Source organism: Ictidomys tridecemlineatus, chromosome 13 (assembly GCF_052094955.1).
Source record: "Ictidomys tridecemlineatus isolate mIctTri1 chromosome 13, mIctTri1.hap1, whole genome shotgun sequence".
NCBI lineage: Eukaryota > Metazoa > Chordata > Mammalia > Rodentia > Sciuridae > Ictidomys > Ictidomys tridecemlineatus.
The window spans coordinates 55625197-55652368 of record NC_135489.1 but is presented as its reverse complement, the minus strand read 5'-3'; the positions used below and the strand labels follow the sequence as shown (position 1 = coordinate 55652368).

The following is a 27172-nucleotide window of genomic DNA, read 5'->3' as shown; positions in this document are numbered from 1 at the left end:
CTGACAATGTTGATGCCATCTTCCTTCCTTCCTGAGAAACAATGGAGAGCTAGGAGAAACAGGAGACAGGGCCCCTGTCTCAGCCTTAATGGAGCAACCTGATAGAGCTAAGACCCCAAATAACCAATAAACTTACTCTAAGAGTAATCAACACAAGCAGGATATAAGGGGCAACAAAGGACAAGAGAGAAGGATGTGAAGTGAGCATCTTATTTGTGCCAGCTGTTTCTGTATTTTTCAGTGGTGGGAAAAATAAACACTAAATGTACTTTGCTAGTTGTTCAAAGGAAACAAAGTTTCATTATAAACAGTTCATTCATTACTTAATGATCAAAATTATACAACTGGTTGTCTGAAGAAATAAAGTTAAACATCTATTCTTTCCCACAGAATAAATTTGGTCATTTAATGAGCTTCCCAAGTTCTTTATTTTCATGCTTGACAAATGAATGTCTGGCCAAATAAGTGACACACTATCTTTATGTTTTATATACTATATGATCATGTTATTCTACACCAACATTCCCCACATAATCAATGTAAAATCCCATTTATATTTTGCTATAGGGTTTAAAGCATAATATTTTAAAACAGTGCAGAGGTTTATTACAACTGTGCATTTGCTTTGATTTTTGGATGTGTTCTGGTGACATATATGGCTTATTTGTTAAGTCATTGGTTATTAAAGCAATATCCAATTACAACATTGTTCCTGTGGGAAAAATGATTAATTTCACAAACATCAACAATTCTCAGTACTGTGTTGGAAATCCAGAGAAGCCTCTATTTTGCGCTAAGTTTTTAATGAAACAATAAAAAATGTTTCAGAATGCTGTTTACATATATTTAAAATAAGCACTTCATATAGCAATTCTAATACCTGAAACAATTTTTTGGCCCAATATGATAATAAAATTTGATTGGGGAACTAATTAGAACAATACAGAATTACCATATAGAGAATAGTACTATATGACTAATAAAGAATTAAGACAAATATCTATATCTTTATTCCTTTTATTTCCTCAGTGCTTAAGCATAGATACACATTTGTATTATTCAAGAAAGTTCTTTTCATGATTAAGATTCTCAAGATTCTCAACATAAAAGAAAAATAAGTTGTTTTGAAGTAACATATTTCATACAAACATCATTTAAAAGTACTCACGGTCTTCATCTGTTTGTACTATGAGTTCTTGACTCTCCTTCCTCCCCTCGGGGTTCATGAGAATGAGCTTCACACTCACATTGGTGTATGGTGACAGGTTAGTGATTGTATGCTGGGGGTGTGAATTATCAGTATCCCAGCTTACTTCTTCTCGTACTTGTTCTTGTCCTCCCACTTGGTAACAGTAGTGGACTGTGAGATTGTAACTATGGCAACGAGTTACATTATACCCAAATGGCTCCCATCGGATGGTGATTTGCCGAGATTTGACCTCTACTACTTCCAGTTTCCTTGGGCCACGCATGGGATCTATTTTTTTTAAAAAAAGGAAGAAAACATAAGGGAAAAGTATTATAAAAGATCTAGTGGATCCCATATACCCCAGATATATGTACTTGTCCAAAACACCTGGTCTCCTCTAGTTCCTGTATAATAAAATCCCTAAATCTTCCCTGGGGATAAGGCTACCCAGAATAAAGACTACAATTTCCACTCTCCTCTGCAGTGGAATGCGGCCATGTGCCTAATTTCTGATGATGGCATGTAAAATGAAACATAAACAAATATTTCTGGGAGGTATTCTTAAAAGGAAGGGACTCACCATTTTTGTTCTGTTTTCCTTCATCCTAGCTAGATTAAGGATACGATGTTTGGATCTCATGCAGCCATCACAGACCATGGAGTATTTTAATATAAAGAATCTTAGCAATGATAAAGCAGGATTCAGGGACCTGTAATTACTTAGCTGTTGTATCAGCCTTAAATTAACTAATTCCAAATTTTTCATTAGGAAAAATTAGATGTTATCTTACTTAAGCCTCTTTTCCTCTGGGTTTCTAACAGAAAACAAAAAATCTTAATACTAACTGATAAACACAATGTCTTATGTAAACTTACGTAATTGACACAGATACAATTACACAATAGAGCACTAATCTCCGGGATATATAAAGAACTCAAAAAACTTAACACCAAAAACAAATAAACAAACAACAACAACAAAACACAAATAATACAATAAGTAAATGGGCTAAGGAACTGAATGGACACCTCACAGAGAAGAAATACAATCCTTTGATAAACATTTGAAAAAATGTTCATCATCTCTGGCAATTAGAGAAATGCAAATCAAAACCACTCTAAGATTCCATCTTACTCCAGTCAGAAAGGTAATTATCAAGAATACAAGCAATAATAAGTGTTGCTAAGGATGTGGGGGAAAAGGTACACTCATTCATTGCTGGTGGGAATGGAAGTTGGGGCAATCACTATGGAAAGAAGTATGAAGAATCCTCAGAAAACCTGGATGAAACCACCATTCAGCCCATTCATTCCCCTTCTTGGTTTATACCCAAAGAACTTAAAATCAGCATACTACAGTGGTTCAGTCACATGAAAGTTTATAGCAGTTCAATTCACAATAGCTAACCAATGGAACCAACCTAGATGCCCTTCAACAGATGAATGGATGAGGAAAATGTGGTACATATATGCAATGGAATATTACTCAGCCTTAAAGAAGAATGAAATTATGTCATTTGCAAGTAAATGGATGGAATTAGAAAATATCATGCTAAGCTAACTAAGCCAATCCCCCCCAAAAAACAAAGGCTGAATAAACACATACTGATCCATAGTGGGGGTGGGTGGGTAGTGAAGAACAAAGGAACTCTGGACTGGGCAGAGGGGAGTAAGGGGAGAGGTGGGGCTATGGGGATGGGAAAGACAGTAGATTGAGACAGACATTATTACCCTATATATGTGTATGATTATGCTACTGGTGTGACTGCACTACTTGTGTGACTCTGCAGCATGTACAGCCAGAGGAATGAGAAGCTGCACTCCATTTGTGTGTAATGTGTCAAAATACATTCTACTGTCATATATATCTAATTAGAACAAATTAAAAAATTAAAAAAATAATAACAAGCATAAAAAAGTTAACTTGTATAATTACAAATATAAGAGTAAAAGCTTTAGAATACTGCATGAAGTAAAATAATGATGAGAGAACAGATTTCTGAGATTTCTGGGCAGAATTCCAGGGCTTTCTGCATTTGATTTGCACAGAAGTCCATATAATCAAGCTAAGGTAGTTCCTGATTACTCATGACAATGTCTCGATATTCTTCATTAAACAAAGATCTAAGTACAGTTTCAACCTTAGAAATCTAAATAAAAAGCAAGAAATATGCACATTTTGAACAGTTCAAATTACAATATACATAGAGAAATCTTAAGCATGTTTATGAAATGATGATAAAATACAGTAAGACTAAATACAGGACATTTATTGAGCACTTTGTCCAATGCACTGCTCCAGAAAGTTCACCATTCGGGGGTTTGGGGAATGCCTAATTTAGAATGTTCTGCTTTGGCATTATACATTTGATAATTTTAGTTTTTTCTGAAGTATGGTCACTATTTATGAATGTAAAGAAATTAATAATTAGCAAGGGAACTATACATAGAAATTTGAAAAATCATAATTACCATTTCCTGTGAATCTACTATATGTGAGTTGCTTTTCATATACATATTTTTATTCTCTCAAAACATTCCAGTAGATTGAATACTTTTATGCCCAATATACTGATGCAAAACTTGTGGCCAAGGTGGGCTCAATAACTTGAGCAGGGTCAAGGAACTGTGGTACTCAGATTTTGTTTTGTAATTAAAACATTGTGCTGCTTCCTCTCTACTGTTGAATCTCTACTAAAGAAAACCCCATCTCTCTCTCTCTCTCTCTCTCTCTCTCTCTCTCTCTCTCTCTCTCTCTCTCACACACACACACACACACACACACACACAAACACACACATACACACACACACACACATACACACACACACAAGAAATTAGGATATCAAAGATACCTAAACATAACCAAAGAATATAAAACGTGATCAAGATTCAATGCATTTAATTTTGACACAAAAGTGCTAGGAAGAATTCTCCTTCCCCTCATTTCACAGAAGAGGAGGTCATAACCATAGTACCCAGCTCAGCTATACCAGGCAACTCTGCTTGTACTGCAGAGCACTAGAAATGTGTCTGAATATTACTGAGGTTCACCTCTAATCTCCATTTGTGCCTATCCCTTGGGTGTCTGTTCTGTTTAGGACCTTGAGAGAACTCAAAAACATCCTTTCACCTAGCACCTCCAATCCATGAAAATGTTGAAAATGAAATAATATTTTGATTTAATATATGAGAATTGGGATTTATCTGCCAGATATCTGCTCAAAACATGAAATGAGGTTAATACTGATCATTCATGCTGCTCTTGCCTAATAACTTTAGGGACCAAGGACAAGAGAGATGAAAATTGCTCCAAGAAATCTTGAGTGACAGTCTTATGAAATGTTCGATATTACCAAATTAATTTTTTATAATTAAATTACCAGTGTTAAGGAAAATATCATAAATAAGTTATTTAGAAACAACACTGAAGATTTCTTCCAGATTAGTGAGTTCTTATGGTTTAAAAGAAATGTCTAGTTTTATTTAATGCTTCATTAGCTGAATGTTTACAAAAACTTTTAATAAGCTCCAGATCCCTTATACATAAACAGATTAACATGTGTCTCTTTGCCCTTTCCCTTATTAATCACTGGTCTCCACAAGAACTGTTCTAAAGCATTTCCCCAAGGTTTTCATCAATTTTACTTACTTAATAAAATGACTAAAAGCTTCAGATATTAGCTTAAACAAGCAGTGAAGTTCTAACTTAATTTCAGTAGAAAACAACTTCCCACTTCATAAATTAGTCTGCATAAGTTCAGCATTCCTTGGCCCAGAAAATACACACTTAAATTACACCCCTAGATTAAAAAGAAATGGTCTATCTACTTAGTCAAGTTTACTTGAAACGCTTTGTTAGTATCTTCGGGTTGTTTGTTGTTTTTTTTTTTTTTTTGGTAGTCAAGATTAAACCTAGGGGTGCTTTACCATTGAGCTACATCCCCAGCCCTTTTTGATAGTTTATTTAGAGACAGTGCTTTGCAGATTTGCTGAGACTGGCTTTGATCTCTTGATCCTCCTGCCTCAGCCTCCCAAGAAGGTGGGACATGGGTGTGCATCACTGCACCCAGCTTTTCTTAGTATCTTTTAAAATTCCACCACAATAAAAATAAATCTTGAGCTTTCCTACACTTGTCAAGTAGCATAGCCTAGCACACACAAAAAAATCATCTCCATGACCAAGTCTTCCATGTCACTATTGTCATCAGTGGTAATTAACAGACTAGGGACAGTGGACGTCTGAGGTCTAAATCCTAGTTTGAGTTACACTTACTCACAGGCATATGCAAGTTCCAGATTAGCCCAAACAAAATAATCCTGTAGATGCATTTGCACAGTACAGATTGTTTCCAATCTAAGATGGATTAATTCATGATTTTTCAACTTTACAACAGTGTGAAAAAGAAACTGTACTTCGAATTTTGAATTTCAAACTTTCCCCAGGCTTCCAACATTTAGTGACATTTTCTCCTAAGATCCAGGGAGCTTGGTAATGTTTTGAACAACCAATAAAAAAAAAAAGATCCAGGGCAGCAGCAGCAAGCCACAGCTCCCCATTACCCCTGTGATTAAGAGGAAAAAGAAAATGGCACTCTGTGGTGCTCTGCATGGCTAAATGGCAATGCTTTGCAGCTTAGGGTGATTAATGCAATTTTTACTTAGATATTTTCAACTTACGATGAGTTTCAGAGGATATAACTCTATCATAAGTAGAGAAGTATACAGGGTAGAGTCAGTATCAACAGAAACAAGAATGAATCACACCAGCAGGCTGTAGGGGTGAGGACCACTTTGATTCCTAAACACTTACCCCACTTGTCAAAAGCTTGAGAAAACACAAATCAACACATGGTACAGGTGATATGTCCACCTCAGGTGAGTACTGCTAATTTCCCTTGCCAGGACACAAAGGCAAAATCAAGTGAGTAGAGGAAATGGCTAATTGAAAAGAGATACACAGATTGGAAGTATAGCTCACTGGTAAAATATATGCATGAGCCCTGGAATACAATCCCCAGCACCCAAATAAATCCATAAATCCATAAATAAAACAGGTACATCCAAGAACACAAATGGAACCTATGTGCTATTATCATGTACCTGTGTAGCACTCCTTTAATGACAAGGTTGACTGGCTGAGTCAAGTGACAGTCCTATCAACTCACCCTAAGCATCCATTATTTTTCTTTGCTTCTGCCATTCTGCAAAAATTTAGTTCCATACAGCAAAAGATTTATAACAATTGCATGTGAAGTTAGCATTTTACAGAAGCTTTATTTTCAATGTTTCTGTGGAACCATTTCTATTAAAGTGCTTCTCACTGGGAATGAGCCATTCCATAGGGACATTTTCAATAGTGAGCTATACTGATGATCACTGAATACTTTCAAGGGCATCACTGCAGAAATATTTTACATGATAGGAAATATATGGCATCTTCATAACAGAAATGTGTAATTTCAGTAGGTTAATTGCAACTTACATTACATTTCTACAAGCAGAGCACAAATATTGCCAAAAACGAAACAAAATAATGCTTGGCATTCCATTACTACCATTTTATTTGCACAACATAAATATTTTACAGTTAGATAATAGGGCAATAAATTATATTAATAGGCCCACAAATTTTAGGATATTTGCTCCTTTTCCTCATAATCCTACAGATGCTACTGAGAACAGGAATCAATTTCAATGTCATTTCTCTACACTCTCACATCCTGGGGTCACACTGACATATCTCCTCTTCCCTGGACTGGGTATGATGACAGGCCCTGTTGGCATAAATTGTGAGGCCAGCTGATACAATCTGGGCCCTCTGACTCATGATAGGAGACTAGAATGGCCTCCCTATGATACAGGATGGCTGTCATGCCGGAAGCTTAGTTGGGAGTCCCTCCCCATTCCCTCGCTGGAGCCTACAGCATTTCTCATTTTGTTCTCTTTTTGCCAGTTTGAGCCAGGTTTCAAGCAGAGAAGTCTGACAGTTGCAGTCCTGACCTCAGGGACTAGCAAGCCCAGTTCTAGCCTCCAGCACTTTGGTATCCTATTTAATCAGTGATCCTGGCTCCTTCTACATTCAGTTCCATTTTTTTTTTCTCTGAATCAGGGCAGAAAGGGACTGATAGGATCAATTTCCATTGTAGGTTCAATTCACAGCTCATTTCTCTGTAACTCTGCACTTTACCTTCTATTACTCCTACAGTGCTTTTTCAGAAACTCAATTTCAGGACCTGTGAGAGATATTTGGGTGTAATTTTAGGATCCTGTCATTGATAATCAAAAGCATAGATTACAACCAATGCTCCTGCTAACAGGTTTCTCTTTTCTACCTCTTCATGAACCATACAGAAGTCTATTACAATAAGGGCTGTAACACCTGAACAGCATATCTCAAGGTAGACATATTCACATAATGCCTTTCATGTTTTCCAAGGGATGATTTGAACTTAGCCTGCTTTGTAAAGATAAGCAACCTACTAACCCATGTATATGGGAAATGAACCATCTACATATCAATATATCTACATATTAATATCAGCATCTTCAGTTCTTACATTTCTGCCTCACCAGTCACACAAAAGAGAGAAAAATAATTAGGCCACTGTTTTATTTACTTTACTATTCACTTATATCAGAGTAAAGACATGATTAATATTATATTGGCTTAAATAATAATTCAGTTTTCCTAAGCAGTTACAATTCCAGGTACATTGTTTGACATTGTTTGTGAGTGGTATGGCTATAGGTTTTGAATGACTCACTGCTTTCCAAAGTTTAAAGGGCATTTTTGTCAGTCAAGTGGAAATTTTTGAAATATGTTACCTTTAATTACACTATCCTAAGGCATCTATATGCCTGTGACATGACTGAATGAATTAAAACCTCTCATAAGAATTATATAATTTGAAAACTCCTCCATCAGAATTTTTTTCACATATATTACTATTTTTAATAGTTTGGCATCAGTAGAATTAAAAGTCCTTGAAAATAATCTGTTTTTCTCAAATATATCAGAAAATCCTACACAAAGGAAGAATAATTTCATTTCCTAAACAAAAGTTAAATTAAAAAACAATAGTAATATAAGATATTGAAAAAACAGTCTTCCTGAATGAATAAATGAAGGTGTGGCAATGTCAAGTCACATTCCAATCTATTTCTTGGCTTGGAATAGACATATTCACAAATGTCTCTCAAGTTCTCCAAGGGATGATTTGAACTTAGCCTACTTTGTAAAGATAAGCAACCTACTAACCCACATCTATGGGAAATGCACTATTTATGTATCAATATCATCGATCATTTAAATTTGAATCACATTAAACAGCTGAAGTTTCTCTTCACATTTCATGAAAAGCATACAGGAATATCTTACCTAAAAAAATAAGTAGGACATACACTTAAGGAACACAAGTCCTCTCAGACAACAGGCTGAACATAGGTCCCCTGGATGGCAAGAAGGGTCTTTCTATAGCTTCTCCAGCAGTATTAAGAGTAGTGTAGACAAACACTTTGTTTAATTCCTGGCTTGGTTTGTAGATTTATAAAATAAAGTAAAAGAATACACCTTAACCTAGGTTACTCACTCAAGGTGTCTAATTTCAGGATAACTTAAAAATCTTTCAGAGTAAATTTTTTAGAGAATTAAAGTTTTTTACCTTTCTAAGTGAAAAGTCTGATAGATAAAGACTGGAAATGGGGTAAAAATTTACTATTGATGGCTTTGAAAAACAAAGAAATCTGAATATCAATGAAGTATTTGATGACAATGACATTTGTCATATTCTACCTGAATTGATTAATGGTACAAAATAACATTAGAAGTCACACAAGGAATGAAAGATGTTTTACTTTTAAACATAAAGTATTCTTTTCTGACTGGGGTTTAAGGTTTTGGAAATCTTAAATTATATCTTTAAAACACTGCAAAGTACAAAAGAAAATAATCACTCATACCCACTAACATCAAATGTTGACATTTTCTGTTTTGCCTTAGTCATTTCATTAAAGAAATAAAATATTGACAATATAAATTCCTTCTACCTTCCTGATTTCTGTCCTAAGGTTAATTTTATGTTTTATTATCAGACATATTTTATATACATAGTATATGTATATTACTGTATACATAGTATATGAAATATTACTTATACATAGTATATGTATGTCTATATTTATATATGCATCTATATGTATGTACATATCTATATTTTTATATAGTAATATATCAATAACATTTATGTATTATATATAAATTATTTATATATTTAGTATTTATGTATTACTATATATACATAAATATTTGTACAAATGCTACCATTCTTTGCAACTTGAGGTTTCATTCAACATAGCCAAGTTAAAGCATATGGGTTTAGTTATCTTTTTAACGAGTATATAGAATTCCATTAAATTAAGAAACTACAGTTTACTTATTCATGTTCCTATTGAGGGACAGGTGGCTGTGTCTATTCTTTTACTAGTACAAATGCTGCAATGGGTATCCTTGTATATGTGTCCTCTTGGCCACAGCCTCCCTTTGGGTCAACATAACAAGTGGGACCATTGGCTTGTTGGCTTTGCAAATCCTAAAGTGTACTTAAATCAGTCAGATTGCTCAATTGTTTTCCAAATAGAGAGAGAAACAAAACAAACAAAACCAACCAACCAACCACCCCTAAAAAATCACCAATGTTCAAATGTCCCATTTTCTTAAAAAATATTATTTTTCAAGATGATGAGTTAATATCAGTTGTTGAGGACAGTTCTTGGCCAATTGGGGCTGGTTTCAGTTAAATGTAAATAAACAAAATCTAATATGAGATTGTCTTATGAATTGTAACATTTCTTTGAAATAACACTTGGAAAGAAATTTATAATTCACAGACTTCTTTCTTTATTGATAGACTTTTCTGCTTAAAAGAAGCTAAAAAATCTCCCCTACAAACCATTTATCATATGATACCATTATGTTGCATTTGTGTGAAAGGAAATAAAATATTCAAACTCATCAGAGATTAAGTTTAATAAGCTGATAGGTGTCCCTAAAATGATTAAGATTTCTAATTAAAATAAAATACCACATCATTTACTCTAAAAGACTCTCTCATCCATAAAACAATTTTCCCTTATGATTTTTTTTCTAGGGGTTAGTACAGGGAATTGAAGCCAGGGGTGCTTTACCTCTGAGATATAGCCCCAGTCCTTTTTTTTTTATTTTGAGTCAGGGTCTCACTAAGTTTCTAAGGGTTTCACTAAATTGCTGAGACTGGCTTTAAACTTGTAATCCCCCTGCCTCAGGTTCCAAACTCACTGGGATTACATGTGGGTGTGAATGCAGGGCATAATTCTCTTACTGCATAGTCTGTGGCTGCCTCCAGTGATATCTTAACACTGGGCCCCTCATATAAGAGAAGTGAAAATTCAAATGGAAGTTGCATCAGCTCTGAATCTCAAAATTGAACCCCGGGCCAGTGACAGCATAAGGGAAACTAAACATGATGGTCCTGGGCTTATTTCACATAATTATAGTGGCTAAAGCATCCACAGTTAATGCTGTTCTCCTGGATCCCAGCTGACACAAACACGAATATTCTACACATGAAACAATCTTAAATGAGGCTCCACGTTTTCATAGTCCAAATAACTATGGGCTTCCTAGTAAAGATCATCCAAAATACCCAAAGACAAAAATGCCATGAGAGAGAGTAGAAATACAAAAGAACAGATGTATAACACCTAAATTATCGGATACAGAATATAAAATTAATAACACTTTAAAGTTTAAAAATGTAATCACAAAAATGAACACGCAATAGGTCACTATGACCAGAAATTAAAAAAAAACAAACTAATAAAACTTCAAGAAAGATATAAACTATTGAAACAAAATGAAAACTCAATGGATCTCATCAATTCTGTAGGCTGAGGCAAGTGGACCACAAGTCTTGAGATTAGCCTCAGCAACTTAGAGATCCTCAGGAACTTAATGAGACCCTGTTTCAAAATAAAAAATAAAAAGGACTGGGGATGGATTAAACAGTAAGACTAACAGAGATTAAGAAATTAAGTAAACTAAAGATAAAGTGGTGAAAATACACAGGAGGTAGCATGGAACATTAGAAACAAAAATAGAGTAATAATAGAAAACAAAGACAAAGATAGAGTTAGAGGGTTTACCTGTGTATAACTGGACATCTAAAAGTAGAACTCAGAGAACAGACAGGAGTCATATATTGTCCAGGGTTGACCTCAATCAAAATACACAAAAAGTATAAAATTTAAAAAAGAAGAAAAATAAAATTAAATCCATATTTAGATACTCTTAGTCAAACTACAGAAAAAATCAATGAGAAGATCTTAGTAGTGTCTAGATTTTTAGAAAAGGTACAATCATTTACAAAAAGTATCTGCAATTAGATGGACAAAGAGTTATCAGCTGACCCAGGGGAACGCTGAGCACAAGGGGATGATATATTCAAAGAGCTGAGAGGAAACATACCAACTCAGAATTATGTTCCTACCAAAACTGTCTTTCAAGGATCATAATGAAATAAAGATGCCTTCAAAGACTTATAACTTTGCAAGCTTACTAAAGGATAAAAGTGATATTCCAAGGAAGGTTTGAGATACTAGGAGATATGGTAAGCAAAGAAACTTTTAAACTTATGTGCATACAATAATGTCTGATTTGAAGGATTTCAAACAATGCAGAACTAAACTACTGATAACATGAACATGTAAGCAGTGGGGTAGCACTCAGCTCCAATGTTATAAGATCCTTACATAATGAGGAGGGAGGTTTACTACCTCAGGCACAGACTTTAAGTACACACAGCAAATTTTCTAGAAAATCACTGTAAGGATAGCAGTATAGTGATATCTTTAGCAATAGGAAAAACAACAACCACAAAAAACTAACAAAAATAAAAAAGTATAAGTTCACTAGATTAGACAAAGGGGAATGAAGGGAAGGGAGGGGGACAGGAATAGGAAAGACAGTGGAACAATTCCAACATAACTTTTCTATGTATTTTAATGGATTCACCATAGTGAATCTGTACATCATGTACAACCAAAACTGGGATCCTAATTAGAATAAGATATACTCTAGGTTTGTATAAATATGTCAAAACATACTTTACTGTCATGTATAACTAAAACAAATAAATAAAAAATGATTATAAAAGGTAATCCATCTAAAGAGAAAAAAATATTATAAGTCAATTGTGTATAGGGGGACAAAAAGGGCAAGAAGGCGGAGGGACATAGAATACAAGGGAAAACACTGAAAAGTGATTAAAATGTGTTAGTAAAGAATATACATGTAAAAGCGATAGAGTGCCGGGGATCCCATTAGCCAACAGTGGGACCCCGGAGGTCCAGGCCGACTGATTCGTGCGGCCTGCCCCGCGGCTACAGAAGGCGTGGCGCCATAGAGAAGCGATTAATTAGCAAGCAGGGAGATTAGTGACTGTGATTAGGTGGAATCCCACCAGCCAAGCCCACACTGACCCCTGGGCTGAGTACGGGATTTCAGATGGGGAAAGAAGCGGTACAGTCCCATCCCCCACAGTGGACACTCCTCCGAGGCAGTCAGCTGCCACCATCTTAGAAAGCTGAAGTATCCACCGCCACTCTCCGACAGATTGCAACAACAAAACAGGTATGTGTCACCCCAGACATCGGGGAATTCGCATAAAATCTCTCCTAGGCTTTCTGGGGGAGAGAGTATCAGAGTGAGCTTGCATAAAGACTAGGGGAAAACTAGAGACACCTGACCTTCAACCCCTCCTCCCATCAGCAGCCAAAACGAAACCTGTCTAGCCAGCGCTGGGGGAGGGGCAAGCAGAAAAAATCAAAGTGATAGAGTGCTGGGGATCCTAATAGCCAACAGTGGGACCCCAGAGATACAGGCCGACTGATTCGCGTGGCCTGCCCCGCGGTTACAGAAGGCGTGGCGCCGCAGAGAAGTGATTAATTAGCAAGCAGGGAGATTAGTGACTGCGATTAGGTGGAATCCTGCAAGCCAAGCCAGCACTGACCCCCCGGGCTGAGTATGGGATTTCAGAGGGGGAAGGAAGCGGTACAGTTCTATCCCCCACAACAGAAACAAAACAATAGAGTGCCGGGGTTCCCAATAGTCACCCTCCACACCCAACAAATGGCAGTCCCAGAGTGCAGTTTGAACTGCCGAGAACCATGACTCAGGGGAAATCTGGTCTAGCAGGAGAAACCAAGACTAGCAGGAGAAACCAGGAGACTAGAGGCAAGGCCCTTGCGACTGGGCGGCTGGAAACCACAGGCCTGCTGGCGACAGTTCACCCACTTCCCATGTAACTGGGCAGTAGGAGAACGCCCGCCCGCAGGCGACCGATCACCCGCCCGTGGCCTGTGATATTGGGCGGCTGGAGACCGCCCACCTGCCACGACCGGGAGCTGAAACCAAACAGAGACAGTCCAGTCACACCCCCCCCCCATTAAGACACCCCGGCAAGGGTCGTGGGGCCCGTCATAGCAGAGTAGTGTCGTCACTGGAGCTCGGACGTCGGAATTCCTTCCCAGTGGAATCCATGTTAGCAGGCATAGTTTAACAACACAAAGGAGAGACATGAGAGTAATACAGAAACAAAACAAAGCTATAGAAGAGAGCAGAAACACAGCAATCAAATAGAGCTGGAAAGTAACATGGACAACATGAGAAAACAAGGGAAAAAAGGAGTACAAACAATGCAAGACAACTTAATTCTACAGGAGGACATAGAAACATCAGAAGCAGGGATAGGGAAAGAACTCAAGGCATACCTAACTCAAATGGAAAGGAATATTAGAGAAGATATGAGACAGCAAGTCCAAGAAATAAAAGTATATTTCGAAAATGAATCAAACAAACAAATTCAAATGGCAAAGAACGAGCTCTACCAGGTGATAGAGATCTTAAAAAAAATCAAACAATAATCCTAGAATTGCAGGAAACTATAAACCAAATTAAAAACTCAAATGAGAATATGACAAATAGACTTGATCAAGTAGAAGTCAGAACATCAGATAATGAAGACAAGGTTTATCAACTTGAAAAGAGTATAGTCAACACAAAAAAGATGCTTAAATCCCACGAGCAATCTATTCAAGAGATATGGGATGTCATAAAAAAACCAAATTTGAGAGTCATCAGGATACAAGAAGGCACAGAGATTTAAACCAAAGGAATGGACAGCATATTAAATGAAATAATTGTAGAAAACTTCCCAGAGATGAAAGATAGAATGGATTGCGAAATCCTGGAAGCCTACAGGACCCCAAACATTCAAAACCATAATAGACCAACTCCAAGTCACATAATAATGAAGATAGCCAACATACAGGACAAGGAGAGAATATTAAAAGCTATGAGAGAAAAGAGGCAGATTACATTCAGGGGTAAACCAATTAGGTTAACGACTGATTTCTCATCACAGACTTTGAAAGCGAAAAGATCCTGGAACAATGTATTTCAAACGCTGAAAAATAATGGATTCCAACCAAGAATACTGTACCCAGCAAAGCTGAGCTTCAGATTTGACAACAAAATTAAAATCTTTCATGATAAACAAAAGCTAAAAGAATTCGCAGCAAGAAAACCAGCACTGCAAAGCATTTTGAGCAAAATACTACAAGAAGAGGAATTGAAAAATAGTGCCCAAAATTAATAGCAGGAGGTATCTCAGTAAAGGGGGAGGAAAATAACCAAAAAGTAAAACTAGCCAAACTAAAATAAATAAATAAAGAAGCATGACTGGGAGTACAAATCATATCTCAATTGTAACCTTAAATGTTAATGGCCTAAACTCACCAATCAAGAAACATAGGCTAGTAACCTGGATCAAAAAAACAAATCCAACAACATGCTGCCTTCAGGAGACTCATATGATAGGAAAAGACATTCACAGGCTGAAGGTAAAAGGTTGGGAAAAATCATACCACTCACATGGCCCTCGGAAGCAAGCAGGAGTGCCCATACTCATATTGAATAAAATCAACTTCAAACCTAAATTAATCAAGAAGGATAAAGAAGGGCACTATATACTGTTAAAAGGAACCATCCACCAACAAGACATAACAATTATCAATTTGTATACACCAAACAATGGAGCTGCAATGTTCATAAAACAAACTCTCCTCAAGTTCAAGAGTCAAATAGACCACAACACAATAATTATGGGTGACTTCAACACACCGCTCTCGCCGTTACACAGATCCTCTAGACAAAAACTGAATAAAGAAACTATAGAACTCAACAGGACAATCAATAACCTAGACTTAACCGACATATATCGAATATATCAACCATCATCAAGTGGATACACGTTCTTCTCAGCAGCACATGGATCTTACTCAAAGATAGACCATATATTATGCCATAAGGCAACTCTTAGTAAATATAAAGGCGTGGAGATAATACCATGCACCATATCTGACCATAATGGAATGAAATTGGAAATTAATGATAAAAGAAGGAAGGAAAAACCCTACACCACATGGAAAATGAACAATATGTTATTGAATGATCAATGGGTTACAGAAGACATAAAGGAGGAGATGAAAAAATTCTTAGAGTCAAATGATAATACAGACACAACATACCGGAATCTATGGGACACAATGAAAGCAGTTTTAAGAGGGAAATTCATTTCCTGGAGTTCATTCCTCAAAAAAAGAAAAAACCAACAAATAAATGAACTCACACTAAGCCTCAAAAATCTAGAAAAGGAAGAGCAAACCAACAGCAAAAGTAGTAGAAGACAAGAAATAATTAAAATTAGAGCAGAAATCACGAAATTGAAACAAAAAAACATTGAAAAAATTGATAAAACTAAAAGTTGGTTCTTTGCAAAAATAAATAAGATAGACAAGTCCTTAGCCATGCTAACAAAAAGAAGAAGAGAGAGAACTCAAATTACTAACATACGGGATGAAAAAGGCAATATCACAACAGACACTACAGAAATACAGAAGACAATTAGAAAGTATTGTGAAACCCTATATTCCAATAAAATAGACAATAGTGAAGATATCGATAAATTTCTTAAGGCATATGATTTGCCCAGATTGAGACAGGAAGACACACAAAATTTAAACAGACCAATAACAAAGGAAGAAATAGAAGAAGCCATCAAAAGACTACCAACCAAGAAAAGCCCTGGCCCGGATGGGTATACAGTGGAGTTTTACAAAACCTTCAAAGAAGAATTAATACCAATACTTTTCAAGCTATTTCAAGAAATAGAAAAAGAAGGAGCTCTTCCAAATTCATTCTATGAGGCCAACATCACTCTGATCCCAAAACCAGACAAAGATACTTCAAAGAAAGAAAACTACAGACCAATATCTCTAATGAACTTGGATGCAAAAATTCTCAATAAAATTATGGCAAATCGAATACAAAAACATATCAGAAAACTTGTGCACCATGATCAAGTAGGATTCATCCCTGGGATGCAAGGCTGGTTCAATATACGGAAATCAATAAATGCTATTCACCACATCAATAGACTTAAAAGACAGGAACCATATGATCATCTCGATAGATGCAGAAAAAGCATTTGACAAAGTATAGCATCCCTTTATGTTCAAAACACTAGAAAAACTAGGGATAACAGGAACTTACCTCAACATTGTAAAAGCTATATATGCTAAACCTCAGGCTAGCATCATCCTAAATGGAGAAAAACTGAAGGCATTCCCTCTAAAATCTGGAACAAGACAGGGATGCCCTCTATCACCACTTCTATTCAATTTAGTTCTGGAAGTACTAGCCAGAGCAATAAGACAGACAAAAGAAATTAAAGGCATAAAAATAGGAAAAGAAGAAATTAAATTATCGCTATTTGCGGATGACATGATAATATACTTAACAGACCCAAAGAGTCTACAAAGAAGCTGCTAGAGTTAATAAATGAATTCAGCAAAGTGGCAGGTTATAAAATCAACACTCATAAATCAAAGGCATTCCTGTATATCAGCAACAAAACCTCTGAAATGGAAATAAGGAAAACCACTCCATTCACAACATCCTCAAAGAAAATAAGATACTTGGGAATCAACCTAACAAAAGAGGTGAAAGATTTATACAATGAAAACTATAGAACCCTAAAGAGAGAGATAGAAGAAGATCTCAGAAGATGGAAAAATGTACCCTGTTCATGGATAGGCAGAACTAACATCATCAAAATGGCTATATTACCCAAAGTTCTCTACAGGTTTAATGCGATGCCAATCAAAATCCCAATGGCATTTCCTTGTAGAAAGAGATAAATCAATCATGAAATTCATATGGAAAAACAAAAGACCCAGAATATCAAAAGCAATTCTAAGCAGGAAGTGTGAATCTGGAGGTATAGCGATACCAGAGTTCAAACTGTACTACAAAGCAATAGTAACATAAACAGCATTGTACTGGTACCAAAACAGGCGGGTGGACCAATGGTACAGAATAGAGGACACAGAGACTAATCCACAAAGTTACAACTGTCTTATATTTGATAAGGGGCTAAAAACATGCAATGGAGGAAGGATAGCATCTTCAACAACTGGTGCTGGGAAAACTGGAAATCCATGTGCAACAAAATGAAATTGAATCCCTTTCTCTCGCCAGCCACAAAAGTTAACTCAAAATGGATCAAGGAGCTAGATATCAAATCAGAGACACTGCATCTGATAGAAGAAAAAGTTGGCTACGATCTACATATTGTGGGGTCGGGCTCCAAATTCCTTAATAGGACGCCCATAGCCCAAGAGTTAACAACAAGAATAAACAAATGGGACTTACTTAAAAAAAGAGAAGAAAAACAATAAAAGTAAGAGAAACAATAAAAGAGGTAAATAGAGAGCCTACATCCTGGGAACAAATTTTTACCCCTCACACCTCAGATAGAGCCCTAATATCCAGAATGTACAAAGAACTCAAAAAATTAAACAATAAGATAACAAATAATCCAACCAACAAATGGGCCAAGGACCTGAACAGACATTTCTCAGAGGAGAACATACAATCAATCAACAAGTACATGAAAAAATGCTCACCATCTCTAGCAATCAGAGAAATGCAAATCAAAACCACCCTAAGATACCACCTCACTCCAGTAAGATTGGCAGCCATTATGAACTCAAACAACAATAAGTGTTGGCGAGGATGTGGGGAAAAGGGTACACTTGTACACTGCTGGTGGGACTGCAAAATGGTGAGGCCAATTTGGAAAGCAGTATGGAGATTCCTGGGAAAGCTGGGAATGTATCCACCATTTGACTCAGCTATCGACCTTCTCAGACTATTCCCTGAGGATCTTAAAAGAGCGCACTATAGGGATATGGCCACATCAATGATTATAGCGGCACAATTCACAATAGCTAGACTGTGGAACCAACCTTGATGCCCTTCAATAGATGAATGGATAAAAAAAATGTGGCATCTATATACAATGGAGTATTACGCAGCACTAAGAAATGACAAAATCATAGAATTTGCAGGGAAATGGATGGCATTAGAGCAGATTATGCTAAGTGAAGCTAGTCAAGCTCTAAAAAACAAATGCCAAATGTCTTCTTTGATATAAAGAGAGCAACCAAGAACAGAACAGGAAGGAAGAGCATGAGGAAAAGTCTAACAGTAAACAAAGACGAATGGGGGGTGAGAAAGGGAGAGAGAAGGGAAAGCATATGGAAATGGTAGGAGACCTTAAATGATACACAAAATTATAAGAGGTTATGAGGGGCAAGGGGGAGGGGGAAAAAAGGGAGAGAATTGAACAACAGCAGAGGAGGTAGAGAGGGAAGATGGGAGGGGAGGGGAGGGGGGATAGTAGGGGATAGGAAAGGTAGCAGAATACATAAGTCACTAATATGCCATTATGTAAAAATGTGAGTATGTAACAGATGTGATTCTGCAATCTGTATTTGGGGTAGAAATGGGAGTTCAAAACCCAATTGAGTCAAATGTATGAAAGATGATATATCATGAGCTCTGTAATGTTTTGAACAATCAATTAAAAAAAAGAATATACATGTAAATGAAATCTTGCTAATTAATAAAAGACAGAGGTGTAAAATCAATATCCTACTGTATTCCATATTCTATTTAAATGTAAGCCACATGTACACAGAAAGTTGAAAGTAAACAAATGCAAAATGATGGCTGCAAATATTAACCAAAAGAAACAGTAGTTGCATTAAAGGACACAGAAAATCACTACATAATGATAAAAGCATCACTTCATCAACAAGATATAACAACTCTAGATTTTTATGCACTCTAATATGGCTTTAAATTATATGAAGCAATTGGTAGTCTTAACATAGAAAAAGGGTGGAGTGAGCGATGTACTTCATTCATGAGGATGGGCATGAAAGTCTAAGGAAAATATTCAAATCCATCCTCATACTTGTAAAACACTATGTGACCAAGTTGGATTAATTATAATGATTTAGTATTTTTAAAAAAATCTATTAATATAATTCATCACATTACCCAATTAAATAAGAAAAACAAGAATGGCGTTGTGGCTCAGTGGTAGAGCACTTGCCTCATATGTGTGAGGCACCAGGTTCAATCCTCAGTACCACATAAAAATAAATAATTAAAATAGAGGTATTGTGCCCATCTACAACTAAAAATATTTCTTATAAAAAGAAGAAAAACATATGAACATTTCAATTAATTTAGAAAGAGAACTTGGTGAAATATCCATTTATAATAACATTTTTAGCAGATTAAAACAAAACAAGGGCTAGGTTATGGCTCAGCCGTAGAGCACTCTCCTTGTACATGTGAGGCCCTGGGTTCAATCCTCAGCACCACATAAAAATGAATAAATAAAATAAAGATATTGTGTCCAACTAAAAAATACATATTAAAAAAAATAAAATTTCACGACTCTAATTAGCAAACTTCATTTTTAAGATATTAAGGTATAATACAAGATGCACACTATCCCTGCTTATATACAATATTTTCTGAGAAGTTCTATTCAGGAGAAAAGAGTAAAAGGAAGAAACAAAACTTTAATTGTATACAATGTGAATGTTTTAGCATGTGCATGCACACACACACAAATAGGATAGGTAAATTATAAAAAGTAGCAAATGTTTAGTATGGTGGCTGAATATGAGATAAATATTGAAATTCTCTGTATTTCTATACATTGAACACAAAAAGAAGCACTAAGTTAATTTTTTTCATTTACTCAGGACCAAAATATAAAAATACTCAGGTATAAATCATAAAAGAGCACAGTAGTGGATAAATGTCTGAAACTTTATTGAAAAGCATTAGTGAAGCTCAAAATAATTAAATAACAATCCTCTATTTTTGAATGGGAAGAATCAATATTGTAAAACTTTTAGTTTTTTTCCCATGTTAATCTAGGAGTCAATGCAATTTCTATACAAATCTGGAGATTTGAGGAACTTGAAAGTTTATTAAAATATAAGTAGGGCTGTGGATACCGTATAGTGATTAAGCACAAATTTAATTTGTACAAGAACCTGGGTCTCATCCAGCACCACAAAAACAGAGGAAGGATGCAAAGGAAGAAAGGGAAGAAAGAAAAGTAAAGTCTCCCTACAGTCCTGAAAGAAAATGAAGTAGGAAAATTTGTCCTATGAGACAGCAAGTTACTAAAAACTATGATAATTAAACAGGGATGGCTAAAAGAATAAACAGAGTTAGATCAGAAAACTTAATATATGATTAAAAGTGGCATTTCTGATTTCAGGTGATGATACAGGAAGAAAATGGAACTAGATTCCTACCCTATACCATAAACAAAAATCAATTCCAAGTAAATGAAGTCTGTTAAAACTCAAGTTAATTTTGTTTGTTTTTTTTTACAAAAAGTGGGACATTATTTATCCAATTGTAGGATAAGGAAATATTTAAGATTAAAAAAAAGCCAGGTGCAGTGGTGCATGTCTGTAATCCCATTGACTCTTGAGGCCTAGGCAGGAGTATCACAAGTTTGAGGCCAGCTTCAGCAACTTTGCGTGGCTCTAAGTACCTTAGTCTCAAAATGAAAATTTAAAATATTTGGGGATGTAGCTCAGAGGTAAAGCATCCTTCATTTCAATTCCAATTATTGGAACAAACTGTTAATGTAAAGCTAAAAAAAGAGGTGTGTGTGTGTGTGTGTGTGTGTGTGTGTGTATAAAATCAAAAAGTTACATTTTTCAAAACATACTGTAAATAATGTGAAAATCTAAACAAACTTTACTCATCTAAGGAAAAGGAAACAACTAAAAAGGGCAAAAGACACAATAGGCATCAAATAAAAGTAAGCCATATAGAAGATGGAAGCAATAACTTAACAAGGAAAAGGTATGAATATTATATACAGAGTGTCTACCTATCACAAGAAAAAGATAACAACTCTAAAGAAAGTTTGCCAACATGATCTGTGGGTAGGATGAAAACCCAGCAAAGAGTCAAACACACAGCTTATGGAACCAGTAACCAACTATGGGTGGCAATGTGATGTTGTCTTGGCCACAAACAATAGAACTCCATAGAACCAGCAGCTATATTCTTCTATGTCCTAGAACAGTCCTTTTAAACTTCTCTGATGAGAACAACAACATGCATACTTTTTACATATAAAGTTTTCTGGGTCTCATCCCCAGAGATTCACTTTCACTGAAGCTATAATGAAGCCTCAGAATTTGAATCTTAAAGAAGCAATCCAGGCTATTCTTATCATCAAAGAAGTTGAAGAAATAGCCTATATACTGCTACTCAAAGTAAGTTTCTCCACTAACGAAAGAAATTGAAGACCTTAGAAGATGGAAAGATCTCCCATGTTCTTGGATAGGCAAAATTAATATTGTCAAAATGGTCATACTATCAAAAGTATTATACTTTTAGATTTAATGCAATTCCTAATTAAAATTCCAATGATATTCTTAATAAAAATAAAAAGCAGTCATTAAATTCATTTGGAAAAATAAGAGGCCCTGAGTAACCAAAGCAATCTGTAGTGAGAAATGTGAAGCAGGAAGCATCAACAATACCAGACCTTAAATTATTCTACAGGGCTATAGTAACAAAATTGGAATGGTACTGACACAAAACAGGCATGAATACCAATGTCACAGAATAGAAGACACAGAGAAATCCACATCAATACAGTTATCTCATACTAGATAAAGGCACCATAAAACATACGTTGGAGAAAAGATAACCTCTTCAACAAATGATTGTTGGAAAACTGGAAATCCATATGGAGTAGAATAAACTTTAGCCTCTATCTCTCACCCTACACAAAGCTCAACTCAAAAGGGATCAAGGAATTAGGCAGCAGACCAGAGATCCTGTGCATACTAGAAGAAAATGTAGGCCCAACTCTATATCATGTTGGCTTAGAAATCGAGTTCCTCAACAAGATTCCAAAAGAGCAAAATTAAAATAAGAATCCATAAATGAAATGGTATCAAACTGAAAAGCTTCTTTACAGCAAAGGAAACAATAAAAAAATATGAATAAACAGCTCAAAATGGGCAACAAATCTCACCTCAGATAGCATATTAATCTCCAGGATATATAAAAAAACCCAAATGCTTAACACCAAAAACTCAAATAACCCAATCGATTAATGAGGAACTGAACAGGCACTTGACAGAAGAAGAAATATGAATGGGTAACAAATATATGAAAAAGTGTTCAACATCACTAGCAATTAGAGAAATGCAAATTAAAACTACACTGAGATTTAATTATCAAGAATACAAGTAACAATAAACATTGGCAAGGATGTGAAGAAAAAGGTTCACTCATATATTGTTGGTAGGAATGCAAATTGGGGCAACCACTGTGGAAAGCAGTCTGGAGATTTCTTAGAAAATTTGGAATGAAACCACCATTTGACCCAGCTATCTCATTCCTTGGTTTATACCCAAAGGACTTAAAATGAGCATACTATAGTGATGCAGCCACATCAAAGTTTATAGCAACTCAATTCACAATAGTTAACTATGGAACCAACCAAGGTACCCTTCAACAAATGAATGGATGAAGAAAATGTAGTATTTACACACTGTGGAAAATTACTCAGCCATAAGAAGAAGAAATTATAACATTTACAGGTAAATGGATGGAACTGGAGACTATCATGCTATGTGAAATAAGCCAATCCCCAAAAATCAAAGGCCAAATGTTCTCTCTGATATGTGGATGCTGAAACACAATGGGGTGCTGGAAGAATAGAAGTTCATTGAATTAGACAAAAGGGAATGAAAGAAAGGGAATGGGGTTGAGAATAGCAAAGAAAGTAGAATGAATCAGACATAACGTTCCTGTGTTCATATATGAATACACAACCAGTGAAACTTCATGTCATGTACAACTGCAAGAATGGGATTCTAATTATAATGTTATACTCCATGTATGTACAATATGTCAAAACACACTCTACTGTCATGTGTATCTAAAAAAAGTTTTTTTTTTTTTTTTATTAAGTAGGGTTCTCATACCAGCACCGCACTAGCACCCGGAAGTGTATCAGAAGTGCAGAAACAAGCCTCCCAGCTTCTTGAAGCTGAACCTTCCTTTATACAGCAAAGCTGAGAAGCTCTGACTTAGAGGAATATTTCCATAGTGCAGACTGGATCCCCAGATCATTTGCTGACAGTATCATTTGTTTTAAAGAAGGAGTGGAAAAAGAAACATCAAAATATTTTAGGTCAAAAGGTGAGGATTGCACAGAATAATAACTAGGTCACAATGCAAAATACACTTCATGTTGCCTTAAAAGAATTTGACAATTCTAGATAAATTCTTACTAGTAGATGCCAGGAGATAAGCAAAGAAATATCCTCAGCAGTACTGTTGTCAAAATAACAAGAAAGTTAAGCATGTAAATAATCTGCTGAATAGAAAACAAACACCCATGCAGAGGAAAATTATACTATAGTGAAGTTGAATGAACAGCAGTTAAAGCAATAAAGGACCTAAAAACACCCAGTACTGAGTAGAAAATGTAAATCATCGAAGACTACTAATGGGCAATTTTACAAGACTAAAAAACATGCAAACAGGAATTGTTTGATTCATATATATATGATAAAACTATTTGAATAACAAAGAAAGAAGGGAAAAGAAAAGTATATATAAGAACTCAGGATATTGGTTACCTCTGCAGTTCCACACAAAAGATCTTGGGCTATCCTGTTTTTAAGCTAGGGAGTCAATTGTTGATATGCTTTGAAACATACAATCTTTTATATGTCAATTATTACATAATTATTTCAAAAGAAGATTATTTCAGGAAAAGCATGACTACTCCAGAAACATTGTGGGTTCTTGGACAAATATCCATGTTTGGCTGGGTGTGGTGGTGCAAGCCTGTAATCTTAGCAGCTTGGGAGGCTGAGGCAGGAGGATCACAAGTTCAAACAAAGCCAGCCTCAGCAAAAGCCAGGCACTAAGCAACTCTGTGAGACCCTGTCCTATAAAATATAAAATAGGCCTAGAGATGTGGCTCAATGTTCAAGTTCAATCCCCAGTCCTCCCCCATCCCCCAAAATTTCCATGTTTGTTTCTTATAAGAGAGGTATAATGGCATTTACCAGGCCAACTTTAGGAAGCAAGATCATATGCCATTGAAGATGTTCTGGGAAGCACCCATAGGATACCTTAACGCTGTCATCCCTAGCCCTCAGACCTAGGTTTAATCTGGATATAACACTTAGGGGACATCAAAGGACCATTTCATGCTTTCATTCTAGGATACATATGACTGAATTCAACATGGAACTCAGGAATTCACATTAGGAGAGAGAGAATATCAGGCAAGGATTTGTTCAAGGTCATAGCTGACCTTGATGGTACCTTTTGCCAATATGAAGAAGAGTTTTCTCCTGTTCAAAAAAATGAAAAAAAAAAAGGAAGGAAGAAAGGAAGAGAATCTGTTTTTCAAGTCTCTGTTGGGAGTCATCTGTGAGAAAATTTCCACAAAAAAAGATACAAATCTACAAGTCCTTTGAATGGGCACTCCAAATTTATTATGATTATGGCATATAAAATCTACACAACTCTGCACAGGGGCTCTGTTTGAATCAGTGTGTAACATGAATGTTTGAGTGCTATCCAAAATGTGCAAATTATGTGAGGAAAAAATATGCATTTTGACAAATATGCTAAGGATTTGTAGTGTATGTGATATAGACTCACATATATTGTATATGCTTTAAATGTATATTCTTTTTATATAGGTAACCAAATAACATATGCTGTATAACCTGTATTCATTAATATACATGCTATATAGTATATGTTACATATACTAAAAGCCCTCAGAGAGTACATTTGTAAATAACAATTTCAAAGCTTATGACAAATTAGGACTGCAGAAGTGAATATGGTGAGTTATGCATGTTGACAGAAACGTATTATTTTCCCATGAAATTAATACTCATACTTATTTACCAGACTTTATTATTCACATGTGCCATGAAGTACTTAAAATACATTTTCCAAAGATTCTAATTCTAGCTATTCCTTTCTAATCTTATCGGTTCTTCATGCCACCATCAGAATGCCTTCCTGATGTGACAGTTCATCTGTATCAATTGAAGGACTTTTAATTTGGGCTGTCTTATCTTCTAAACCAAATAAAAATGTTTCCATTAGAAAGTCACAACTATCAAACTGATCACATAACCCTATCACTTTCCATACTGGCCAGGCGAATCTATCTGCTGCCCTTCAAATACGGTTCTTCCTGGAAAATGAATTTCTCTGCTTGGATGGATACATACACATGGATTGATAGGTACCTTCTCATATGTCAACAAGTAGCCTTCAATTCTTTTTTTTTTTTTTTTTTTTTTTTTTTTTTTTTTTTTTTTTTGGAGTTTAAGATTTATTGTTTTTAATTTAAAGCATTGCATTCCAAATGTAGACAACAAAGTATGATCTTTGATAGACTTCAATCCTGAACACTTCAGCAGTGTCACATGGCCCAGGATCTCCCCTATTTTCTTTTTTTTTTTTTTTTTTTATCTCCAAATCCCATTTTATTTTTATTTTTTTTTTTTTTTATTGATTGTTCAAAACATTACAGAGCTCAAGACATATCATCTTTCATACATTTGACTCAATTGGGTTTTGTACTCCCCAAATACATAATACAGACTCACTTCTGTTACATACTCACATTTTTACATAATGGCTTATTAGTGACTGTTGTATTCTGCTACCTTTCCTATCCCCTACTATCCCCCCTCCCCTCCCCTCCCCTCCCATCTTCCCTCTCTACCTCCTCTGCTGTTGTTCAATTCTTTCCCCCTTTTTTTTTTTTCCCCCCACCCCCTTGCCCCTCATAACCTCTTATAATTTTGTGTATCACTGAAGGTCTCCTACCATTTCCATATGTTTTCCCTTCTCTCTTGCTTTCTCTCCCCCCATTCGTCTTAGTTTACTGTTAGTCTTTTCCTCATGCTCTTCCTTCCTGTTCTATTCTTAGTGGCTCTCTTTATATCAAAGAAGACATTTGACATTTGTTTTTTAGGGCTTGGCTAGCTTCACTTAGCATAATCTGCTCTAATGCCATCCATTTCCCTGCAAATTCTATGATTTTGTCGTTTCTTAGTGCTGCATAATACTCCATTGTGTATAGCTGCCACAATTTTTTTATCCACTCATCTATTGAAGGGCATCTAGGTTGGTTCCACAGTCTAGCTATTGTGAATTGTGCTGCTATAATCATTGATGTGGCCGTATCCGTATAGTGTGCTCTTTTAAGGTCCTCAGGGAATAGTCCAAGAAGGGCAATAGCTGGGTCAAATGGTGGATCCATTCCCAGCTTTCCCAGGAATCTCCATACTGCTTTCCAGATTGGCCTCACCATTTTGCAGTCCCACCAGCAGTGAACAAGTGTGCCCTTTTCCCCACATCCTCGCCAACACTTATTGTTGTTTGACTTCATAATGGCTGCCAATCTTACAGGAGTGAAATGG

The 27172-nt window shown here is 35.8% G+C and overlaps 1 protein-coding gene across 9 annotated transcripts in view; it reads right to left on the bottom strand.

Moving 5' to 3' along the window:
- The window catches only part of Ptprm (protein tyrosine phosphatase receptor type M), an 807906-nt gene that overhangs the window by 322190 nt on the left and 458544 nt on the right, over positions 1–27172 (bottom strand). For all 9 annotated transcript variants that reach the window (XM_021734384.2, XM_078030368.1, XM_078030369.1 and 6 more), the window contains exon 8: positions 1169–1477. In XM_021734384.2, coding sequence (XP_021590059.1) covers positions 1169–1477 — 309 coding nt within the window. The remainder of the gene's footprint in view (positions 1–1168; positions 1478–27172) is intronic.